At 39.9% G+C, this 17,853-nt stretch overlaps 1 protein-coding gene across 5 annotated transcripts in view; it reads right to left on the reverse strand.

Annotated features, from left to right (window-relative positions):
• Positions 1 to 12,525, reverse strand: part of LOC137994848 (protein Wnt-4-like) — a 24,605-nt gene extending 12,080 nt beyond the window's left edge. Inside the window, exon 1 of one of the 5 annotated variants that reach the window (XM_068840442.1) lies at positions 12,156 to 12,525. In XM_068840442.1, coding sequence (XP_068696543.1) covers positions 12,156 to 12,180 — 25 coding nt within the window. In that variant the 5' untranslated portion in view covers positions 12,181 to 12,525. Of the gene's footprint in view, positions 1 to 1,268; positions 1,330 to 1,977; positions 2,082 to 12,155 lie in introns of those variants that run through there. The other 4 variants (XM_068840445.1, XM_068840443.1, XM_068840446.1 and 1 more) reach the window with 4 other exon arrangements.
• Between the last annotated feature and the right edge of the window lie 5,328 nt (positions 12,526 to 17,853).

Below are 17,853 nucleotides of genomic sequence, written 5' to 3' on the forward strand. Positions count from 1 at the left end.
CCCCCGTAGAAATGAGCCTCCTGCATAGACATACGCCTCCTCCGTAAAAATACACCTCCTCCGCACAAGAATGTTACCAATTAAAGTGGTAATGTGGAACCGGGAACCGGGAACCGGGAACCGGAAACTGGAGTTTGGGTAATCCGCATTAGAATTCAAAATGGCTAACGAAAACCAAGTGAAGAGAGTCAATACATAATATTCGCCTTCCCAGTATTGGACTGGAACTATTGTAGCTTGCAAAGTAGGCTAATGCGGGGGAATATATTAAAAAGTATTGGCATGTGAAAAGATTCCCAGGAATTAACCTCCATTGCACTCAATACCGGGAGATTTGAATTGGGTACAACATTGAGTTAGCCGATTAGGTCTATTCTGGAATTCTCAAGCAAATGACTATATGCTCCGTTACATCTAGCGTCATACTGTAAAGATCGGGAAACTATCGTCATTTCCTTATTCAAAATGGAGGCAAGACTTTTCGTTTATCGCATTTATTTTAGTTTACATATTTTTGGAAATTGTGACAGTTAAGGCTGTAACAGTTCGCATTTTTCAACCAAGCGTGAGAAATTGGCTCGTAAGCGTGAGTTGGCGTGAGATTAAAGTTTTTAATTCACAGGCGTGAGAGTTGGCAGGTATCTCGGTGAGGTGTTTTTCAACCGTATCGTGCACTCAACATCCCTTTCGTGCACGCAACATCCGAATAAGGCCACTGATTTCGTCGATTTTTCACTCCCTATCGTTTTGTATCGTATTGTATTGGATTGTATTGTAATGTAAAATATCATTCCATTGTGATTACTAGAAGGTGTTAACGTTGAAACCCCAAAATAGATGAAGTGAATAATCTTTCCTTACCCAATTATTCAAAACCCGATTAACACTAATCCGTGATTAAATACCAGCCCAGGTCTAAATTTTGTCCGTCAAAAAAGCCTTTTTAGTTTATTCTGAAGAAAAGTAAAAGTCAAAAGTGAAAAATGAAAAGTAAAATTCTTGTGGAAACATTGTTTGGTCAGAAAATAACCGCAAGTTACGTTTCCAGTAATCCAGAATTAACTTAATCGGGTCTTTGAACAATTAGGTCATCCTAATAACAATACATTGAGTATATTGCAAGTCTGAGGTGTATACAAGGTAACAATTTCAATACACATAACCAGTTCGCTGTATACAAAGGGTGGTGGAGTTGAATTTGTGGGACAACCGAATACAACGTCTGGCTGGTAAGAAAGGAAAATGAACCCGTAGTTCAACGCCCTCACCACTAGGTAACGCCGTCCCCGGCATGTAAACGTCGTCAGAATAGAAGCTCCGTTATTCTTACGTATAGATCGTTTTCACTGTCACGCAATAAAAAAATAAATCAAAAACTATCCAGTGCAAAACGCTAAGAAATTGTTATCTTATAAAAGATAAAGAAATAAGACACTTGTCCAAGTTTTAGGCCTCTGCGTTTCCCCAAACTTCAGATATTCGTCGAAATGTTTCGCAGAAATTTACAGAGCCCAGTATGAAAACGCCATATTGGTGTACCTCAGTGGTACACCAATATGGCGGCCGGAAAATAGTGTAAACATCTGGAACTTACTTTGGCTATCTAGGCGACTGATTATCACTACTGAAAAAACAAGCATTTACATAAGCACCTTTCCTAATGCTCTAACTTCTAAAAGGGCTCAAAATCATGAGATAAGTATATATTTTTCAACAAACTTGATCGTAGCTTTGTGTCACGCACCTACATAATCCGGAAATTCAAAATGCTCTGGTTTCCAAACGAATCACGCTATTGAGCTGTGAAATTGTCAACAGATATAGATATGCCGCCTCTTATGCCTGATGAGGATAAAAACTTTGGTGGATCTTTAGTTTTAAATTTTGGAAGGTGATGACGTCACGTGAAAACGATCTATAAATTGGTGGAACTATGATCGTCCATGCTAAATATTTTTAAAAAATCTCTTATCCAACCTTACTCAATCTCCGCAAGATGGTTGCTTTGTTCACACACTTCAAGCCTGAAAGCAAACTTTGCGGGGTGCTTAGTTGAAGCTCGTTATATACATGAGTGTAGGGTAAAGGGGGAAGGTGGAACTCTTAAGAATTTCACAGCAATCAACATAGTGATAAGGATTAAGTGATGAAGAATTTCCTGTTATCTCGGAAAAATCAACACTCGTAAAATGGATTCCCACATTAGCTTTTAGCAGCGACTTTTATATTCTTTTTTTTCTAAGAGCAACTCTTTCTATTTAAAAAAGACTTGATTAAACCCTTTCACTTGTGAAAAGACAGGCGAACAAAGTACTTATCTTTAATGTCCCTTCCAATTTTTTATGTCCATTCTAAAAGAGAGTTGTATGGTAATAGGATTTCCCACTCACTTCTAGCACAAAACCTTGAAAAAGGTTCCCTTGAGTAGAGCCAATTACTGAATTGGTTTAAGTGAATCAAATACACAATGGGTGTATACTAAAATCTGAAATCAATTTTCAGTTTTTTCAATCGTCATCAGTAGTTTTGGAAAAGTTTTAAGTACGTGCATGTTCATAAAGACCTATGAAGACATAAATCATCTAATGGGATGTATATGCACGACCCCCACAGTCAATTAATGCTTATAACGAACCCGGTGTTGACACGTTTTTAGTGTACTAATAATGGACTCTGCGTCATAATTCGTAAAAGTTAAATCTCTATCAGAAAAAAAGAAAGAAAAAGCCAAGTGTGTCATTTTTCTCAGCCCTCCTTTGGGCTTAGTCGCGTGACTGAGCCACAAAGACGTCTGTGTGGGAGGTTATATTTTCCTGGCTTGAGAAAACTGGCGCGTCGCATTTAAACCGCAAACGGATGCCCCTAGGGAATGGAAATGGGATTTGATCATGTATCGTTAAGGTGATTGTGGCCTGATAGGAAACTCAGCCTTGTTCAAGTTATCCGTGATTATTTAACAAAACTAACTTTGAATCACTTGGACCTATTAGACCAGTGAGCTCCGAAGAAATACTTCAGAACTTACTGCGTCAAAATTTATCGAACTCTTAACCTACCAGACACTTTGCCATCTGGCCTACTCATGCCTGATTTGTAACCTTCGTCTAACAGAACTGTTGTGCTACAGTGCTTTCAATTCTCAATTCTTCTTTCAATTCTTTTCTCGTCACTTAATCACCACGAAATACTAAAAAAATAAAGAAATCCCAACCAAACTAAGTCAAGAAAATATAAAAAACCCGTAGAGTGGTGATAAACACATCGTTAACGAGTATCACAGTTCCGTAGTCGAGGAATTTGGTACAATGTATTGTATACATCAAGGGAATTTTCTGGTATTCTACAAAGTTGGTTGCGAGAGTATTTTCAGTTTCTAATTCTCTATAAATCGGCAGAATCTGCAATATAAAACACTTCAAATCGTCCACTTAGGAAAACACTCTCCACTCATACCCATCGATCTCAATTGGCTTGCTAATCGCACCTGTGGCATTTCCATCTTCTTATGGCAGTAATATCGACGATAAATGGCATATCATCCTTAAGGAAAAATGCTCTCTGCGTTACAATTACGGTGAGCTTGGGATCAGACATAACATGGGTAGCAATGACGGTGCTGAACCATGTCAGCTCATTTGTGATTAATAAAATGAGTTTGTAAAATAAATGTATATTTGAAATGCGGGTTATAATCGAAATTGAGAGAAGTTATCCTCGTAATTAGCTGGACAATTTAAGCAATTGTCTAGTTTAGACACCTGAAAAAGTCAGGTGGCTTCACTGATCGGGATTTAACCCCACGTCCTCTGTAAAGGCCGGTGCAATACTCTGCCAATCAGCTGAGAGCAGGATCAGTTCTCTCAATTTGGTCTATAACCCACACTTCAAACAGATACACTCGAGTCCTTTCACGGGAACATATTCGAACTAAGCTCTAATCAAAAACTTCACCTGATGGCCCTAAGAGGCAAGATGTTACCTACACGTGGAGGAAGGGCCTTCTCCTCTGCTGCCCCCGTACCTTTGGAATAGTCTACCTAGTGACATCACTGGCCTGGACTCTATATCTAGTTATAAGAATGATCTCAAGACTTTCCCTTTTAGCCAAGCTCAAGTTCAACGCCAATCATCTTCAAATTCTTTCCCAGATTGTCTTTCACACATCCGAGAGCTCCTATAACTATTGGTACAACTACAATATTCTTAACCTCTCCTTTCCAGACTTTCAACAGTTTGTATTTGAAATCGGTATAGTTGTCGATCCAAACAGAAACATAGCCCAAAAAGCAGAGGCACCCAACGGAGGTGTTCCGCAGGGGGTGTATCTGTTGGCTTGAAAAAGAAGTATTGCCAAGTTGCTGGGAAAAAGATTAATGTTGCGCTCTGCTCACGCGTACAATGCAATCAAATGTTGTCTTTATGCTTGCTGGCTGTGGAACTTCCGCCCAGCCCTGCTGGCAAACGGAATTTCTGGTTTGTCTCTGCTGGGAGTGCGGAACAGATAATAAAATTCCCAGCAGGTAGATAATTGCTCCAAAAAGGCAAATTTTGACAAAAATGGCTTGTTGGGTGCCCCTGAAAAAATTGACCTGTTTCCAACTGAGTGGCTTCATAGCTCAGTTGATCAAGTATTTGTCCCGGCATCGCAGAGGTCATGGGATCGAAACCCGTTGAAGCCATCTTAATTTTTCAGGTGTCTACAAGAAACAATTGCGTAAATGTGAATTGTCCAGCTAAGTGCGAAGATTGCTTCTCTCAGTTTCGTCTAAAGTCATTTGGCATACACAGAGATGATTGACTCGGGATATCTAGGACATCAACCCGACAAACAGACGGTGAACTGAAAATTACAATCTGCACCAACTTAAAAGTCGCAAATTTCCTCAATGTCACCCTCAACCTGCCCGACGGAAAATATATGCCCTACTCAACAATCTGAAATATTCCACAAAACGAGAATTGGAAAATTAAACAATCGAAAATACAGAGTCCATCTACGAACGGCTTTCTTAATTCAACGTTGCTGTACCTCTTCAGAACGGTACGCACTGAGAACGACTTCAAACATGATTTTGGGGGAGTGTGATTACCAATTCAGTTACCTTAGAAGACAAGGCGAAAACAAAATAATAGTCGATTAAACTTTTCAAACAACATCTTGGAAGCTTTATTATGACTGTAACTTTTTCGAGTTTGTCCAAAATTTCATTGGAACTGCTCCTAGATAGTGTGACTTCGCCTTTTTCTCCCAAAGCCGCCAATACAAAGCCAAAAGGTGGTTTCAAAATCCAATTAAGTTTGGTCAAAAAGCCATAAGGGTTGAAACGTGTAACGGCCCCTTGTGTGCTGGGAAACAAGCTTCTGAATATTCAATATGCTAAGTACCATATTTGGAACAACAAGAGCGAGGGGTTTCCAAATATGGTACTTAGCACTAAACATTCAACCAATCAGTTCGCACAGAATATTCGGAAGCTGTGAACGCGCTTTACACGTTTCCACCCTTATGGGTTTCTGGTTTGGTACCACGATACAATCATTCTCCGGAGAGATGAAACGAATTTTGGACAAAAAAGCTCGCTGATCAGAAGTGAAATTCTTACTTTGGACGAGCTGTTGCCATGGTAGCATCCGAAGCGTGATTTTAGAAAAGTACTTTGAGGTGAAGAAATAAGTAAGGTTCCAGATTTTTGCAATTTGCAACCAATTTTTTTCAAATTGAATCTGCGGTCGCAAGATAAAGATAAACCATTAAGTACAGAAAAACGAAAACTGTACCGAGGTTCTAGAGGACGACGAGATAAACGAATTTGAAATAAACGAAGTGGTAATAACACTGTTAATTTTATCAACGCTATTCTTTGGCGCCTGAGCAAGGTATGTAGAGCTTTCCGGCGACGAAATCCACTTAAGAGACCTCAACGAAGAAAACATTGCAAACTTACCGGGGCACTTCTTCCTGGAAATCAGAGACACCAGGCCCCAGTTGTTCAAACGATGGATAGCGCTATCCGCCGGATAAATCACTATCCACTGGATAACTCAATTGGTTTTCCTAGTGTTTATCCACTGGATAGGGATTTATCCGGTGCATAGCGCTATCCATCGTTTGAACAACTAGGGCCAGAAAGCAAACTTTTGGCAAAGATTATGAACCGGCAACCTCAAATGACATCCCACCTGTATCACCAGGTAAAAATCTTATCAATGGAATTTATGTCAATTTGAATTAAATAACCTACGTCAAGCAGCTTAAAGGGGCTATGTCACGTTATTTTTAAGTGTGTGGGAAAATTGTTTAGTTAATCACGAGTTTAAACCTCGAAAATGGTAATGTAGAATTTCCTTACTGATCAAATTATCGTTACATCACAAACAAGATGATTCTGAGCAAAAACGACTTTTATCCAGACGATTTGCCATAAACTTGAAAAACGTCGGGCCGACGTTTTTCAAGATTACCAAATGCAATCCGTTTCAATCTTGTGCATTTGTGTCCATCCATGCTTCTCTTTCCTTTTGCTGCATTTCTTGTATGTTGTTTAACAGTTTAAAGTTTTTCATTCTGTTTTTTGGGCATTTTGGGTGTCGCTGATGAAATTGCATCATTTTGTGTGACATAGCCCCTTTAACTGAGGGAGCTAGAAAAGGAAGTCGTCCGAATAAAATCAAATTGAAAAACTACCGTAACGTGGAGTTGTCGATAACCAAATATCCTAGATGACTGTTAGATATAGTGTGGTGGAACAACGTACGAATGCTCAGACAAGAGAAGTGAATTGCCGTACACACGACTTCCATGACCACATAAGCTACTTTGAATACGTTGAAAAGGGAACACAATGACAAGGAAAGGAGAAAATGATGCCCCAAATTCCTGATCAGGATATTTCGTGATGACGCCTTATAGCAACCTACGTCAATCACAGTGCGGACGGAGTACAGGAATTCAACCTTCAACGGATTGAAATCTAAACGAGATCGCGTGGTCTAAGAGACTGGCTTTGAAAGAAGAGATTTTGCCTCGAAGTAGTTACATTGTTAACACCAGTTTCGTTCCATGAAAGTTGGTACCCTTCATCCATGTCGAGCGACTACGAATATCCTCGAAATAGTTGGAATAAGTCCAAGTTACATTTCCAGATGAAGTTCTCGTAACTGTTGTCGTCGTTCCTTATTTAAGATCACTACTATTTGCAGACGAAGCGAAAAATCTGCGGAAACTCGCAAAATGTTCACCGAAAAATGTACACAACGTACGTGCAACAACATAACCAGTGGCATCGCCTTTTGGGGCGGGTCTCAAGAAAGTTTATGAAGCATTTTCCACTTTTTGATGCTTAATAAATGTCAAATCATGTCAAATTGAAGGTAAGTTTGAAAAACAACCGATCACTAGTTCAAAATGGAATTTTCTACTTCAGTGAATTTAAGCTAATTGTGTTGTAATTTATCGTTGCTGTGGTGCAAAAAAAATGAGGTGACTGAAGAATCAGGCTCATTTTCCTAACTTTATCACAACGTAGCACTATTGCGAGACCCGTCAACCATAAAAATGCTGTGAGTCTAAGATATAGGCTTCTTGAACGGTGGAAATGAAGTGAAATTTTTCGAATATTAAACGGGCTTGCATCGCCGTCTGTTAATTCGCAGAAGTAAAGATCCCATTTACGCAACGCTATTATGACAGTGGCTAGCAGTGAGCCAATCACAAGCCAGTATTTGAGAGGACGTAATCGTAAAATAATGGCACATCGAAAAAGTAAGCAGAGTAAGGGCCGATTTACACGGTGAGATTTTTGTCGCATGCGACAACTGCTTACGACAGGCCCACGACATTGTTCACGATTGTTGCGTACGTCAGGAAAAATGTCGTAGCATTTTAAAACATGTTTTAAAACGCTACGACAATCGTAGGTCATGTCTTAGTCCTGTCGTGAGCTTGTCGCATGCGACAAAATCGCACCGTGTAAATCGGCCCTAACAAATTCGAGTTACATCGCAGCGTTAAGAGATTCAAGGCCTTCATATCTGCACATTTAATAAAAGTTATTTTAAAAAACGTAGAGGACTTAAACAAAAACAGCAGAAACATTGATAAGACTTATCTGGTGCTTTTCTGATAAAAACTAATCGACCATTGATGTCACATCGCGTCGACTCAACGTGAAAATATCTTTTCTGAGAATTGCGTGCTGTTTTCGAGGGGTCACCTGTAAGCTATCTCTTGATTTGAAGTGTTTAAAGCGGGTTTAAAATGTATGCAATGTTGCAAACCAATTTTATGTGTAAGAAGAAGAGTTAAGCTCAAATTACTAATTGCCAAGTTAAATAACTTCATCCGTCTTATCACTTCGGAGCTTGGTAAGGTTAATCCCCTCGGAGTAAAAGCACCAAGGTATGAAGTAATAACGCCTACAAGTGATGCACTAGCCCACCCTGCCTACAGGAAATATGCTTAATTTTCTCGCCATGGTCTTTTCAAACGCTTAGATATATACCCATTATATTGAAAATACCGATTAAGGGTCATGGTAGGAACGCCAGGAAGAAAACAAAACTAAGACGCAGAGATCCTGAAATGGGTAAACCGATGAAAGCCTGTAGATTTGGCATTAAATGAAAATGTATTAGTTCTGTGGTTAGATAAATCCCGATAAATCATTCAAAGTTCCACCCAATGAAGAGGTTAGAGTCTAGAGAAAATGTGGTTCTACATACGTGGGAGAGTAAAACACGAAAATTTCGTCAGTCATCAAAACGAGTTAAGGTCAAGTTGCCATCGTGAAATTATAAATTGTTGACGTTTGAGCGCTTGAACGGTCCGCTAACTTATTTTCTTTACGGAGGCAATTCGATCTTTTAGCAACTCGTTTGATAAAACCAAATTTTGGCGTTCAAAGTTCAGTTCAGCAAATATGCGATGAAAGAAGTCAGATCAGTATCCCATGCGATAATCAAGGATTTGCATCGCGTCTGATAATCCGCCGAAGTAAAGATTGATGCAGAAGCGTGAGGCCAAAAGGTCGCATTCACATTACTGCTGAGAAAATCAACACCAAGAAAGTAAAAATATATTATGAAGACGAAATATCACACAGCAGAATGACGATCCAAATCTTAAGTCTCGTAGAACGAAAACCATTGCTAAATGAAATCTTAAGGGAACTGCCTAAATGAGGCGTCCACTCAAAGACGTACTCGAAAGAGCATTATGACAAAGGCAAAGGAAACCAGACCATGTACAAGGGAGTCGTGCAGGCCTGTCCACCCATTTACACACTTAAAGAACAGTGGTGATTTTGGGAGCGGACGCACGGCCTGGAGCGGAGCCAGGCGCACTGGGCCAAGCAAAACTAAAAACTGAAATATGTCATAGATTCCCTGTTAATTAAGCTCAGTGTGTTTTTTTTGTTGATTCTAAAGTAGGTGGTGGCCAACTCGAAAGCATCTGGGACTTTGGTCACCACACACATTCAATATAGTATTAGCACTGTTTTATGTTATGTAATTAACTAATAAAGAGAATCTGTTATTGTTTTAATTTATATTTGTGAGCTTACAATGTAAACAGTGTGAAATAAATTGAACTTGAACATATATCGGGGGTTGGCTGGACACCCAATCAACCCACACCCCTGAGTCCACCGAAAATCTTCACGACATGAGTGGTGATCTCTGACAGTTGAATTTTCCTCGAACGAGAGAGTATGAAGGTAAGAGAGGAAATCCCTCATATTGGCCCTATTCCCATCGTAATTATTTGTAGATCTCCTGCGAGATCCGGTATTCCCACGAGGATTAACTGATAGCCAATCATATGTCCCCATTTTTACTAATGTTGACACTGAGCGAATTGGCAAAAATGGGGATATATGATTGGCTATCAGTTAACCCTCGTGAGAATACCGGATTTCGCAAGAGATCTAAAGATAACTTAAGAGTGATTACGATGGGTATAGGGCCAATATGAGGGATTACCTCTCTTACTATCACACTCTCTTGCCTCGAATCGACTCAACTCGCTGATTTGTTTTATTGTGTTAAATGTAGAATACCAATGCTTCCGACAATACTCAACCCATACTTCCTAACCAGGTATAAGAGGTATGGACGTTTTTTTGTTATCACATAGGTTTTGTTCATTTTATTTCATTTCATTTTTTTTCATTGGTGGGATAGAGGGAATACGATAAACATTCTGCGATCTCGAGTTCTGCAAATTGACAACATAGCACAATTCAGATCGATTCGCCATAAATCAAAATAAAATTGATGAGCAAATTTAAACGTATCCTTACCTCACATTGCTGTGATGATTCCCGAGCACTCACTGTCTCAGATATTGCTTTTGAGACGGCTGCCAAGTCTTCTCTATCCGCCTTAATATCAACAACACGAAGAGTTTTCCCCCGAAAATTGTGGACCACGATCCCGCAAGCATAAATTTCATGAGTTTGCGGTTATAAATCGCAACATATGCGATTTATATAACGCAAAATGTGCGATTTATTAATTGCAAAATATGCGATTTATAAATTGCAAAGATACTTAAATTTATTTTTAAATTACAAGACATTTTTTGTGCCATTTGATAAATAACACAAAGTATAGGAAAAAAGTACTTGAATAATATTTTTACATTTGGCGCCCCCTCGTTTTACACTAGGCTCCACAGCACTTCAGCTTATCCGCTCTTTTCAATCTAGCAAGGAAGTTAAAAAACCGTTCTTTAGTCCGATGTTTAGCTCGTTTACGTGACTACAAAGAGCAAATCATTTGCCTCTAAAGGGACTTTTTTTTGCCGTCTAACTTTGAAAAGTCCTCTAATTTGGTGAAACAGAGGGCATATCTAAGTCCCGTAATACGCTCTAAGCAGGTTTGGTATTATGTTATCCTATTGGCCTTAAAACTGTTGCACCCTACTTATGTTGGTCATGACTTTGAGATTATAATTGAGCGAAAGTAATCCACTCACTGCTTCTGTTTTCATCGCTTCCCATATAATGCCCTCAACTTAATTAAGCAGTGTCTGCTCGTCGGGGGGGAGCTTAATTTAATAAGTATTGTTTTACTGCTCATACGGAAGCCAACGAAGCTCATTAATGAACAATTACTAGAAAGGGGTAAAAAAATATTCTCCCTCATAACAAAACAGGAATCGAACACACCTCACTAATCCTTGATTATTGCTAGTTTGATAGTATTGTCTTTACAACTCATTCAGAAGCCAACGAAGCCTAGAGCGGTCCAAAGGTTCACATTCGCCTGAGCTTGAAACGTGTTTTTGTCGCAAAACGTTTTTGAATTCATTTGCTTTTTAACAATATTGCCTTTGACTAAAACGGCAAAGCAAAAACATTCCCTGTGAGTTTTTAGCAAGTTTTCCGGCTATGAGATTTCTTATACTCGAATATCAGCACCTTTAGTTTCCAACTGATTGAATTAAAATTACAATGATCCGCAGCATGGCGTTATGAGGAAGCCTGAAGGAAAACCCTGGGCTTAAAGTGCGTCTCCACTGAAATCTCGATAATGAGATTGCACTACGCATGGGTTTACGAAATGAGGTATGGTGTCTGGAATCTTGTAAATTTGTCCTACATCCATCCCACATTCAGGAGGTATATGTATGGTAAAAGGATATGCAAGCAATCTGAGTGCCTGAAATGTGGTTTGACGGGGCTCAAATCAAATTTTTTGAACTTTTTCGTAAGATGGATTAATCATGCACTGAAAAGCATTAGAGTCAATCAGTTAAGAGTCTTTCTTTTTTTTTTTTAGTTGCTGAGAACGTGTTGGAATTTATAAGAAGAGGCGTCTATAAGCCAAAGATAACGACCTGTTGACTTTTGTAACATTGATATCAATGATTCTTTGCATTATTTCGCTTTTCATTCCAAGTATAGAATGATGCACGATAACAAACCCAAGTTGACCGTATTGCGTCAGCAATGAATAAAGATAAACAAAAACCCTTGCGCCTCACAGAACAAACAATGCAAGCCCAGAGATAACAGTTGGTCAAGCTAAACGGAAGCTGTCACCACCCAAGGGGGAAAAGATCTATGTAACCTCTATCTGCGTGTACCTTCTACTCGTTTTATGTAGCTTAGTTGTATGGCGTTAACAAAAAACTGAACAACCTTACGAACCCTGGTCATATGTGATTATGCACATTTTTCTTTCCTTGACTACTCACACTGATGCTCATCTGGTTATCTCGGGTGCTGTCAAGTCGGTTGTCATCACGAAACTTGGCGCACGTGGGTGTATTGCCACTGACCTTCTTGGCAAACTGTCGGTAGCATCAAGTCCAATAGGGGAAATGTGGGCGTCTCCCAATCAGTAATTTCTTTCTTATGTTTTCAAAACGTGCCTTAAGACACGCAAACATCGTGAGCAGAATTCTTTTTATCCTGCGTGGGCATTTATATTCCCAAGAAACATTCCAATTATCAGGAAGCTCGATGAAGTATTGAAATGCCCAATTAAGAAGGAATAAAAAAACATATACAACCATTTAAAAGACCCTCGTTCAATCGGATATACTACAGTTTTTTCTTTAAAATATCAATTTGGTGGTGATTTAGGAAAGAGAGAATCATGCACACGCACTTTATTACCCAAACAAATAAAGACGTGTCCCGCAGGTAACCTCTAAACAATTTGTGCTTTGTCATAATCCTGATAAATAATTAAGATTGAAGAGATGACTTTTTTTTTCATGGTGACTCGCGAAACAGAGGGGATTTTGTAGTTTCCCGACGGTCCCAGATTTTGCCAAATATCGGAAAATCGCCAGACGCTTACCAGATTCTCCCGATAGTGACTTTCGCGGAAAGTGGAAAGTGCGCCAAAAACTAAAAATTTGCAATTAAGAGAATTGGTAACGAGTTGAATCCATCGCCGACGTCTCCGAAAGTACAACTTTGAGTTTTCATACGTCGGGAATGATCACCGACGATCGCAAAAATTTGGGACACGCAGGGTCATATGTCGGGAAAATCCCACACTATCGGGGATTTCGCAGTTTCCCGACCGTCCGAGATTTTGCCGACACGCCGGGAAAATAGAAACGCTTCCTATTTTCTAGATTCATCCCTGATCATCCCAGATTATCGGGAATGTCTACGATATATGGTTTTCATTAGTCGGCGAAGTCTGGGACGGTCGGGAAACTGCGAAATCCCCGATCGTCTGGGATTTTCCCGACATATGAAAACTAGGCTTTACGACGACGTGAAATCACCAAATTTGAGGTTTTGACTTCGACTTGAGTATGCAACACAGAATCTTTCATTCTCTATTTTTAATCTGAAACCGCTCATACCAATATATTTTAGGATACTTCGCCCACATTGTAGGAACGTTATATTTTGAGGTGATGTTTCAGTTGACGTAGCCGTCGTAAATGTTATGGTCCCAAGAGAAAATGAGGGGACAGAGAAGGAGGCTCCCGGTCCAGCCCTTGGGATATGTCATGTCCACGAAAGTTATTTTTAGACGAGCGGAAGTCTTCCGAGACGTCTGCATGCAGGCCAACCTCGGTCCGATGTTTGAAAGAAAATATATATTCATCAGCCTTCCAACGTGCGCCATCATTTTCTCTTTTCACTAAGAACCTGAGAGCGAGGCAAGACTGCATGCGGACGTCTCAGAAGACAGACTTTCGCTAGAACAAAGACTTCCGCTCGTCTAAAAATAACTTTCGTGGACATAACATATCCCGGCCAACGCCTTGAGCCTCCCTCTCTGTCCCCTCATTTTCTCTTGATGGTCCCTAATGCTTCGTATAGGAAGGGCAACGCCCGCATAATCATAGTTTACAGAGCATATGATTTTGCCCCACCCCATTTGTTATTTGTAGGTATCGTTATCCTTACTAGGTGTGTCGATATATATGTATATTATCAAAGGATTTTATTTTAGTGAATAAGTTTACTGCTGATTACAATATATTTTGGTCACTGTATTGCAAATACGGACTATGACAATGACAATAACAATGGAACCATAGTTGTAAGGATAATTTTAACGAAAACAGCATAAAAATAATAGTTCTGTTTGCATGAAAATCACTCAAACAGAGAACAGGAAAGCCAAAACGAAGCATCTATGCCAGTACAAAAGGGGGAAGAAATATATAGAAAGCAAATCAGCAATTGTGTAGAGAACGTAGTCCCCGGTGTTGTGGTCTAACCTAAGCTGGACGGGGGCATCTTTCACTTCCATAAAAATTAATTGTAAACTGCGTAACAAGCTGTCTGGCTAAAGTCCCCCACAAAAGTATTGTAAAATTAGTCCTGAAAAGCCCCGTGGGGGAGAGACTAATAGCAAATCATTGTATCTCAACATTGTATCTCATCTGAGATAAATTTGAGGAGGAGGACATGTTGGGAAACGCACCGATTCTCCAGTTCACCACAATAGTTGGTACCTCAGAGCCCAGTGGTAGGAATTCCAGCAAAATAACTGTTAATAGCAAGTAACTCTTAATAATGTTGAGCAACTCATCATTAGAACTTTTGGCTTACGAGGTTTTCAGTAATAAACAGGTTTCTACGTTTGAATTGAAACTGTCGCAGCCATGCCAAAACAAAAGCCGACAAAGACAGAAAGTCAACAACAAGAAAAGGATAAGACAGAAGGCGTTATGAAACAGTAATTATGGCGCCGGGGTTTGAGAAAGCTCCAGGTAAATACCTTCGAGGGTCCAAAATCAAACGCAACTGCACTTTGTAAATAGCCAACGAGTCCCTTCCTTCACGTTCGGTTTTTGTGACTACTGCGCATGCGCGAAGTCACTATTGCCATCTTGTGAGTTTTCCGAAAATATGTATGTAACAATAGGATACACTTCGGAGCCAATCCGCATACAAAGAGTACCAAAGTCCGGGCTCTGTAAACTGTACGATGATTTGCCGATAGTTCGCGAGGACGAACGAAATTCTCGGGTGCCTCGTGTTCGCAGATAATGATCTGTGAAGGATAAAGTTCTGTGATTTGTGGTGAATTTTTAATTCTTACAACAGTTACTTCCCGCAGCTTTCATTTTTTGTTTCTAACCGACCAATTGAGCCCGTTTACGCGTTTAATGAAGCCCAGCGTTGAAGGAACGCAAAAGCCCTTTGAGGGAAAACATTTTTTGGAATATTTAGAGATAAAACAAAGCTTTAAAGTAGCAGGGCAGCTCTAAAAGGGGGAATCCGGAAACCAGGGACTTATCTCCATTGGATAAATCGCCATCCACTGGATAACTCAATAGACCAATTTCGATGTACTAAAATTCGGTCCTAAACAAAAGGCATCATCTCGAGGCTCTGGGCAATAAATATAAGGATTTGTATGAGTTTATTCCCCAGAGTCTCGAGATGATGTCTTTTGCATGTTCAGGACTGAATTTCAATATATCGAAATTGGGCTATCCGCTGGATAGTGATTTATTTTGAACAACCGAGGCCTGTCTTCTTGTGCATCTTCATTATCATCAATTATTCTAAGTGGAAAGCCCCGTCTCGAAGGAGACATGAAGTAAACTAATGATCATATTCGAAATTTGTTTAATTTACGTAAAAGTAATGATCTTTGAAATTTATTAATTGTTGAGGCAGTGTTGAGGCAGTGTGGCCCAGTGGTTCAGGCGCTTGTCTTGAGATCCGGACATCGCGGGTTCGAGACCCCCTCTGACCACTCGCTGAATTGGTTCCTGGTAGTCCCTGGTTCAACTTCCCAGCTGCACTTGTAAATAGCCAACCGGTCTGCCTCCGGCCAGTTGGGATTCTTAACAGTTGTAGTTGTTGTGTTCTTGTTGTTTCGTTGATTGTTTTTCATTGACCCTGAAAAGCCCCTTTCGGGAGCAGTCAATTAAGCATGTAAAGTTTTGTTTTACCGTCTTTTCTCCCTTTGATTATGTTCTACCGAAGCCTCCAAAAGGTGTTTAGAGGAAATCTCTAGTTAATCACGGTTTAAAGCTCGAAAATGGTAATTTAGAATTCCTTTACTGATAAGATTATAGTTACAATACACACATGATTGTGAAAAAAAACGGTTTTTATCTAGGCGATTTGCCATGCAATGTTTCGTTATACCTTTGGGGCATTTTGGATGTGAAATTACTATCTCGTCCCCAGAGTCCGCTTTCCTTTTGGTGAGCACCATGAAAACCGACTCTGGCCACTTTCAATTTATGTGCAGGCGTAGCGAAGGTCCATTTTTGTAACCGTTCACAACCGCTGTTGTTTCAAATTTCTGAGTGATTTGCGGACTTCCTGCTTGGAAGTGGCCAGACCCCGTGTTCCTGGTGCTGACTAAAAGAAAAGTGGACTTTGGGGACGAGATTGGTGAAATTACATCGTTCTGAAGCCCACGGTAGGTTTAAACTGCGATAACACGGCGAAAAAACCTTCTATCCCAAGCCGACCATATCATTAGTTGTCGACCTTGAAGCGCAATATTCATCTGCCTTTCGGCAGAATCTTCAAAACTAGCTTGTTTCCCTATTCAATGCTAGTGGGGCGTCTCGAAAGAACTTAACTTCGATAAACAATGTGAATTTTTCATATTACTGCAAGTTCTTCCAGAATCAACAGCTTCAGTCGCGCTCCGTCACTTGCGCAACACATTCTCCAGGGAACCTGTTACAAGGAAAAAACAAGGAAAATAAATTAAACAAGTTTTAAGTTTCCCTTATTGTAATTTGGACTGTCTTAGCTTGATGATGCCATCATCATTCTCAAGTCTTTATATCTACTGAGAATGACAAGGTCAGATCCATTTCATAGTTTACATTTTCTTACAGTTAAACACTTGAGCGTGCGAATTATAGAATAGCGTACAAGGAGTGGGTAAGTTGTTGTAGTTCTCGCCAATTGTTTCTGGTCTCCGGTTTTCGATTTTCCGGCGGATTCCGTATTCCGGATTCCGGATTCTGGATTCTAGATTCTGGATTTTCAAGTTTCCAGTTCAGTGACGTCTTCCGTTTCGAAAGTACAGCATTTTGAATGTCCTACGTGTCACCTTACTTCATACCATGATACCAAGCTATTTGATTGAAAAAATGTCTATCCCTACGAGTCTCAGCAGTATGAGCCTTTCAAGAATATTAGGAGATGTATTCATACACTTGTATTTATCTCATGAGCGAAATGTAAGCCCTTTCATGGCAAAGTAAAGTCCAGATATGTTGAAGCACTTTGATCCACCTACGCAAAATTTCGTTACAAAGTTGCGTGAAACGCTACGACATATAGCTCAAAAACGATGTATTTTTGTTGCGTGACAATGAAAGTGATCTATTGCACGTAAAGTGTTCCGTGGTCGAGAAACTATCGATATGAAAGCTGTGGTGAATCAATTCCCCAATTCAAATTACAAAATATTCTACCTCTTCCATATTTTCCCCTTGCACAATTTCGCAGTAGTCGCACGCGCCTCTCGAGCACCTATTTTTTATCCCTACTTAACTGCATTTTCATTTTCTTTACACGGCCACCGCTCAGGTTGGAGGCTTCAACTAAATACCAAGTAGAAGCAAGGGTTCCTGTACCTGTCATGCAAACCGCAAGAGCGCCATATTCCACAAATTCCAAAATATGCTTGTTTGCTTGCTTGCTTGTTTTCTTTCTTAATGAATAAAATTGCTGTAACTTCGATGAACAAATGCCAATGGTTAGAGTCTATGCTTCCCATAATTGTATATGCACGGCTAGCTAATTCATCGACCTAAAGGGGCCCGCCTTTAGTATAATTCTCTAAGTGGGAACCCTGTGGTGTAAAGAAAAAAGAAACAGTTTTTCTTTCATTTTTGCTGTAGTTGTCGCCAGTTACATGATATAAATTTCTCTCATGTGT

Source organism: Montipora foliosa, chromosome 3 (genome assembly GCF_036669935.1).
Source record: "Montipora foliosa isolate CH-2021 chromosome 3, ASM3666993v2, whole genome shotgun sequence".
Lineage (NCBI taxonomy): Eukaryota > Metazoa > Cnidaria > Anthozoa > Scleractinia > Acroporidae > Montipora > Montipora foliosa.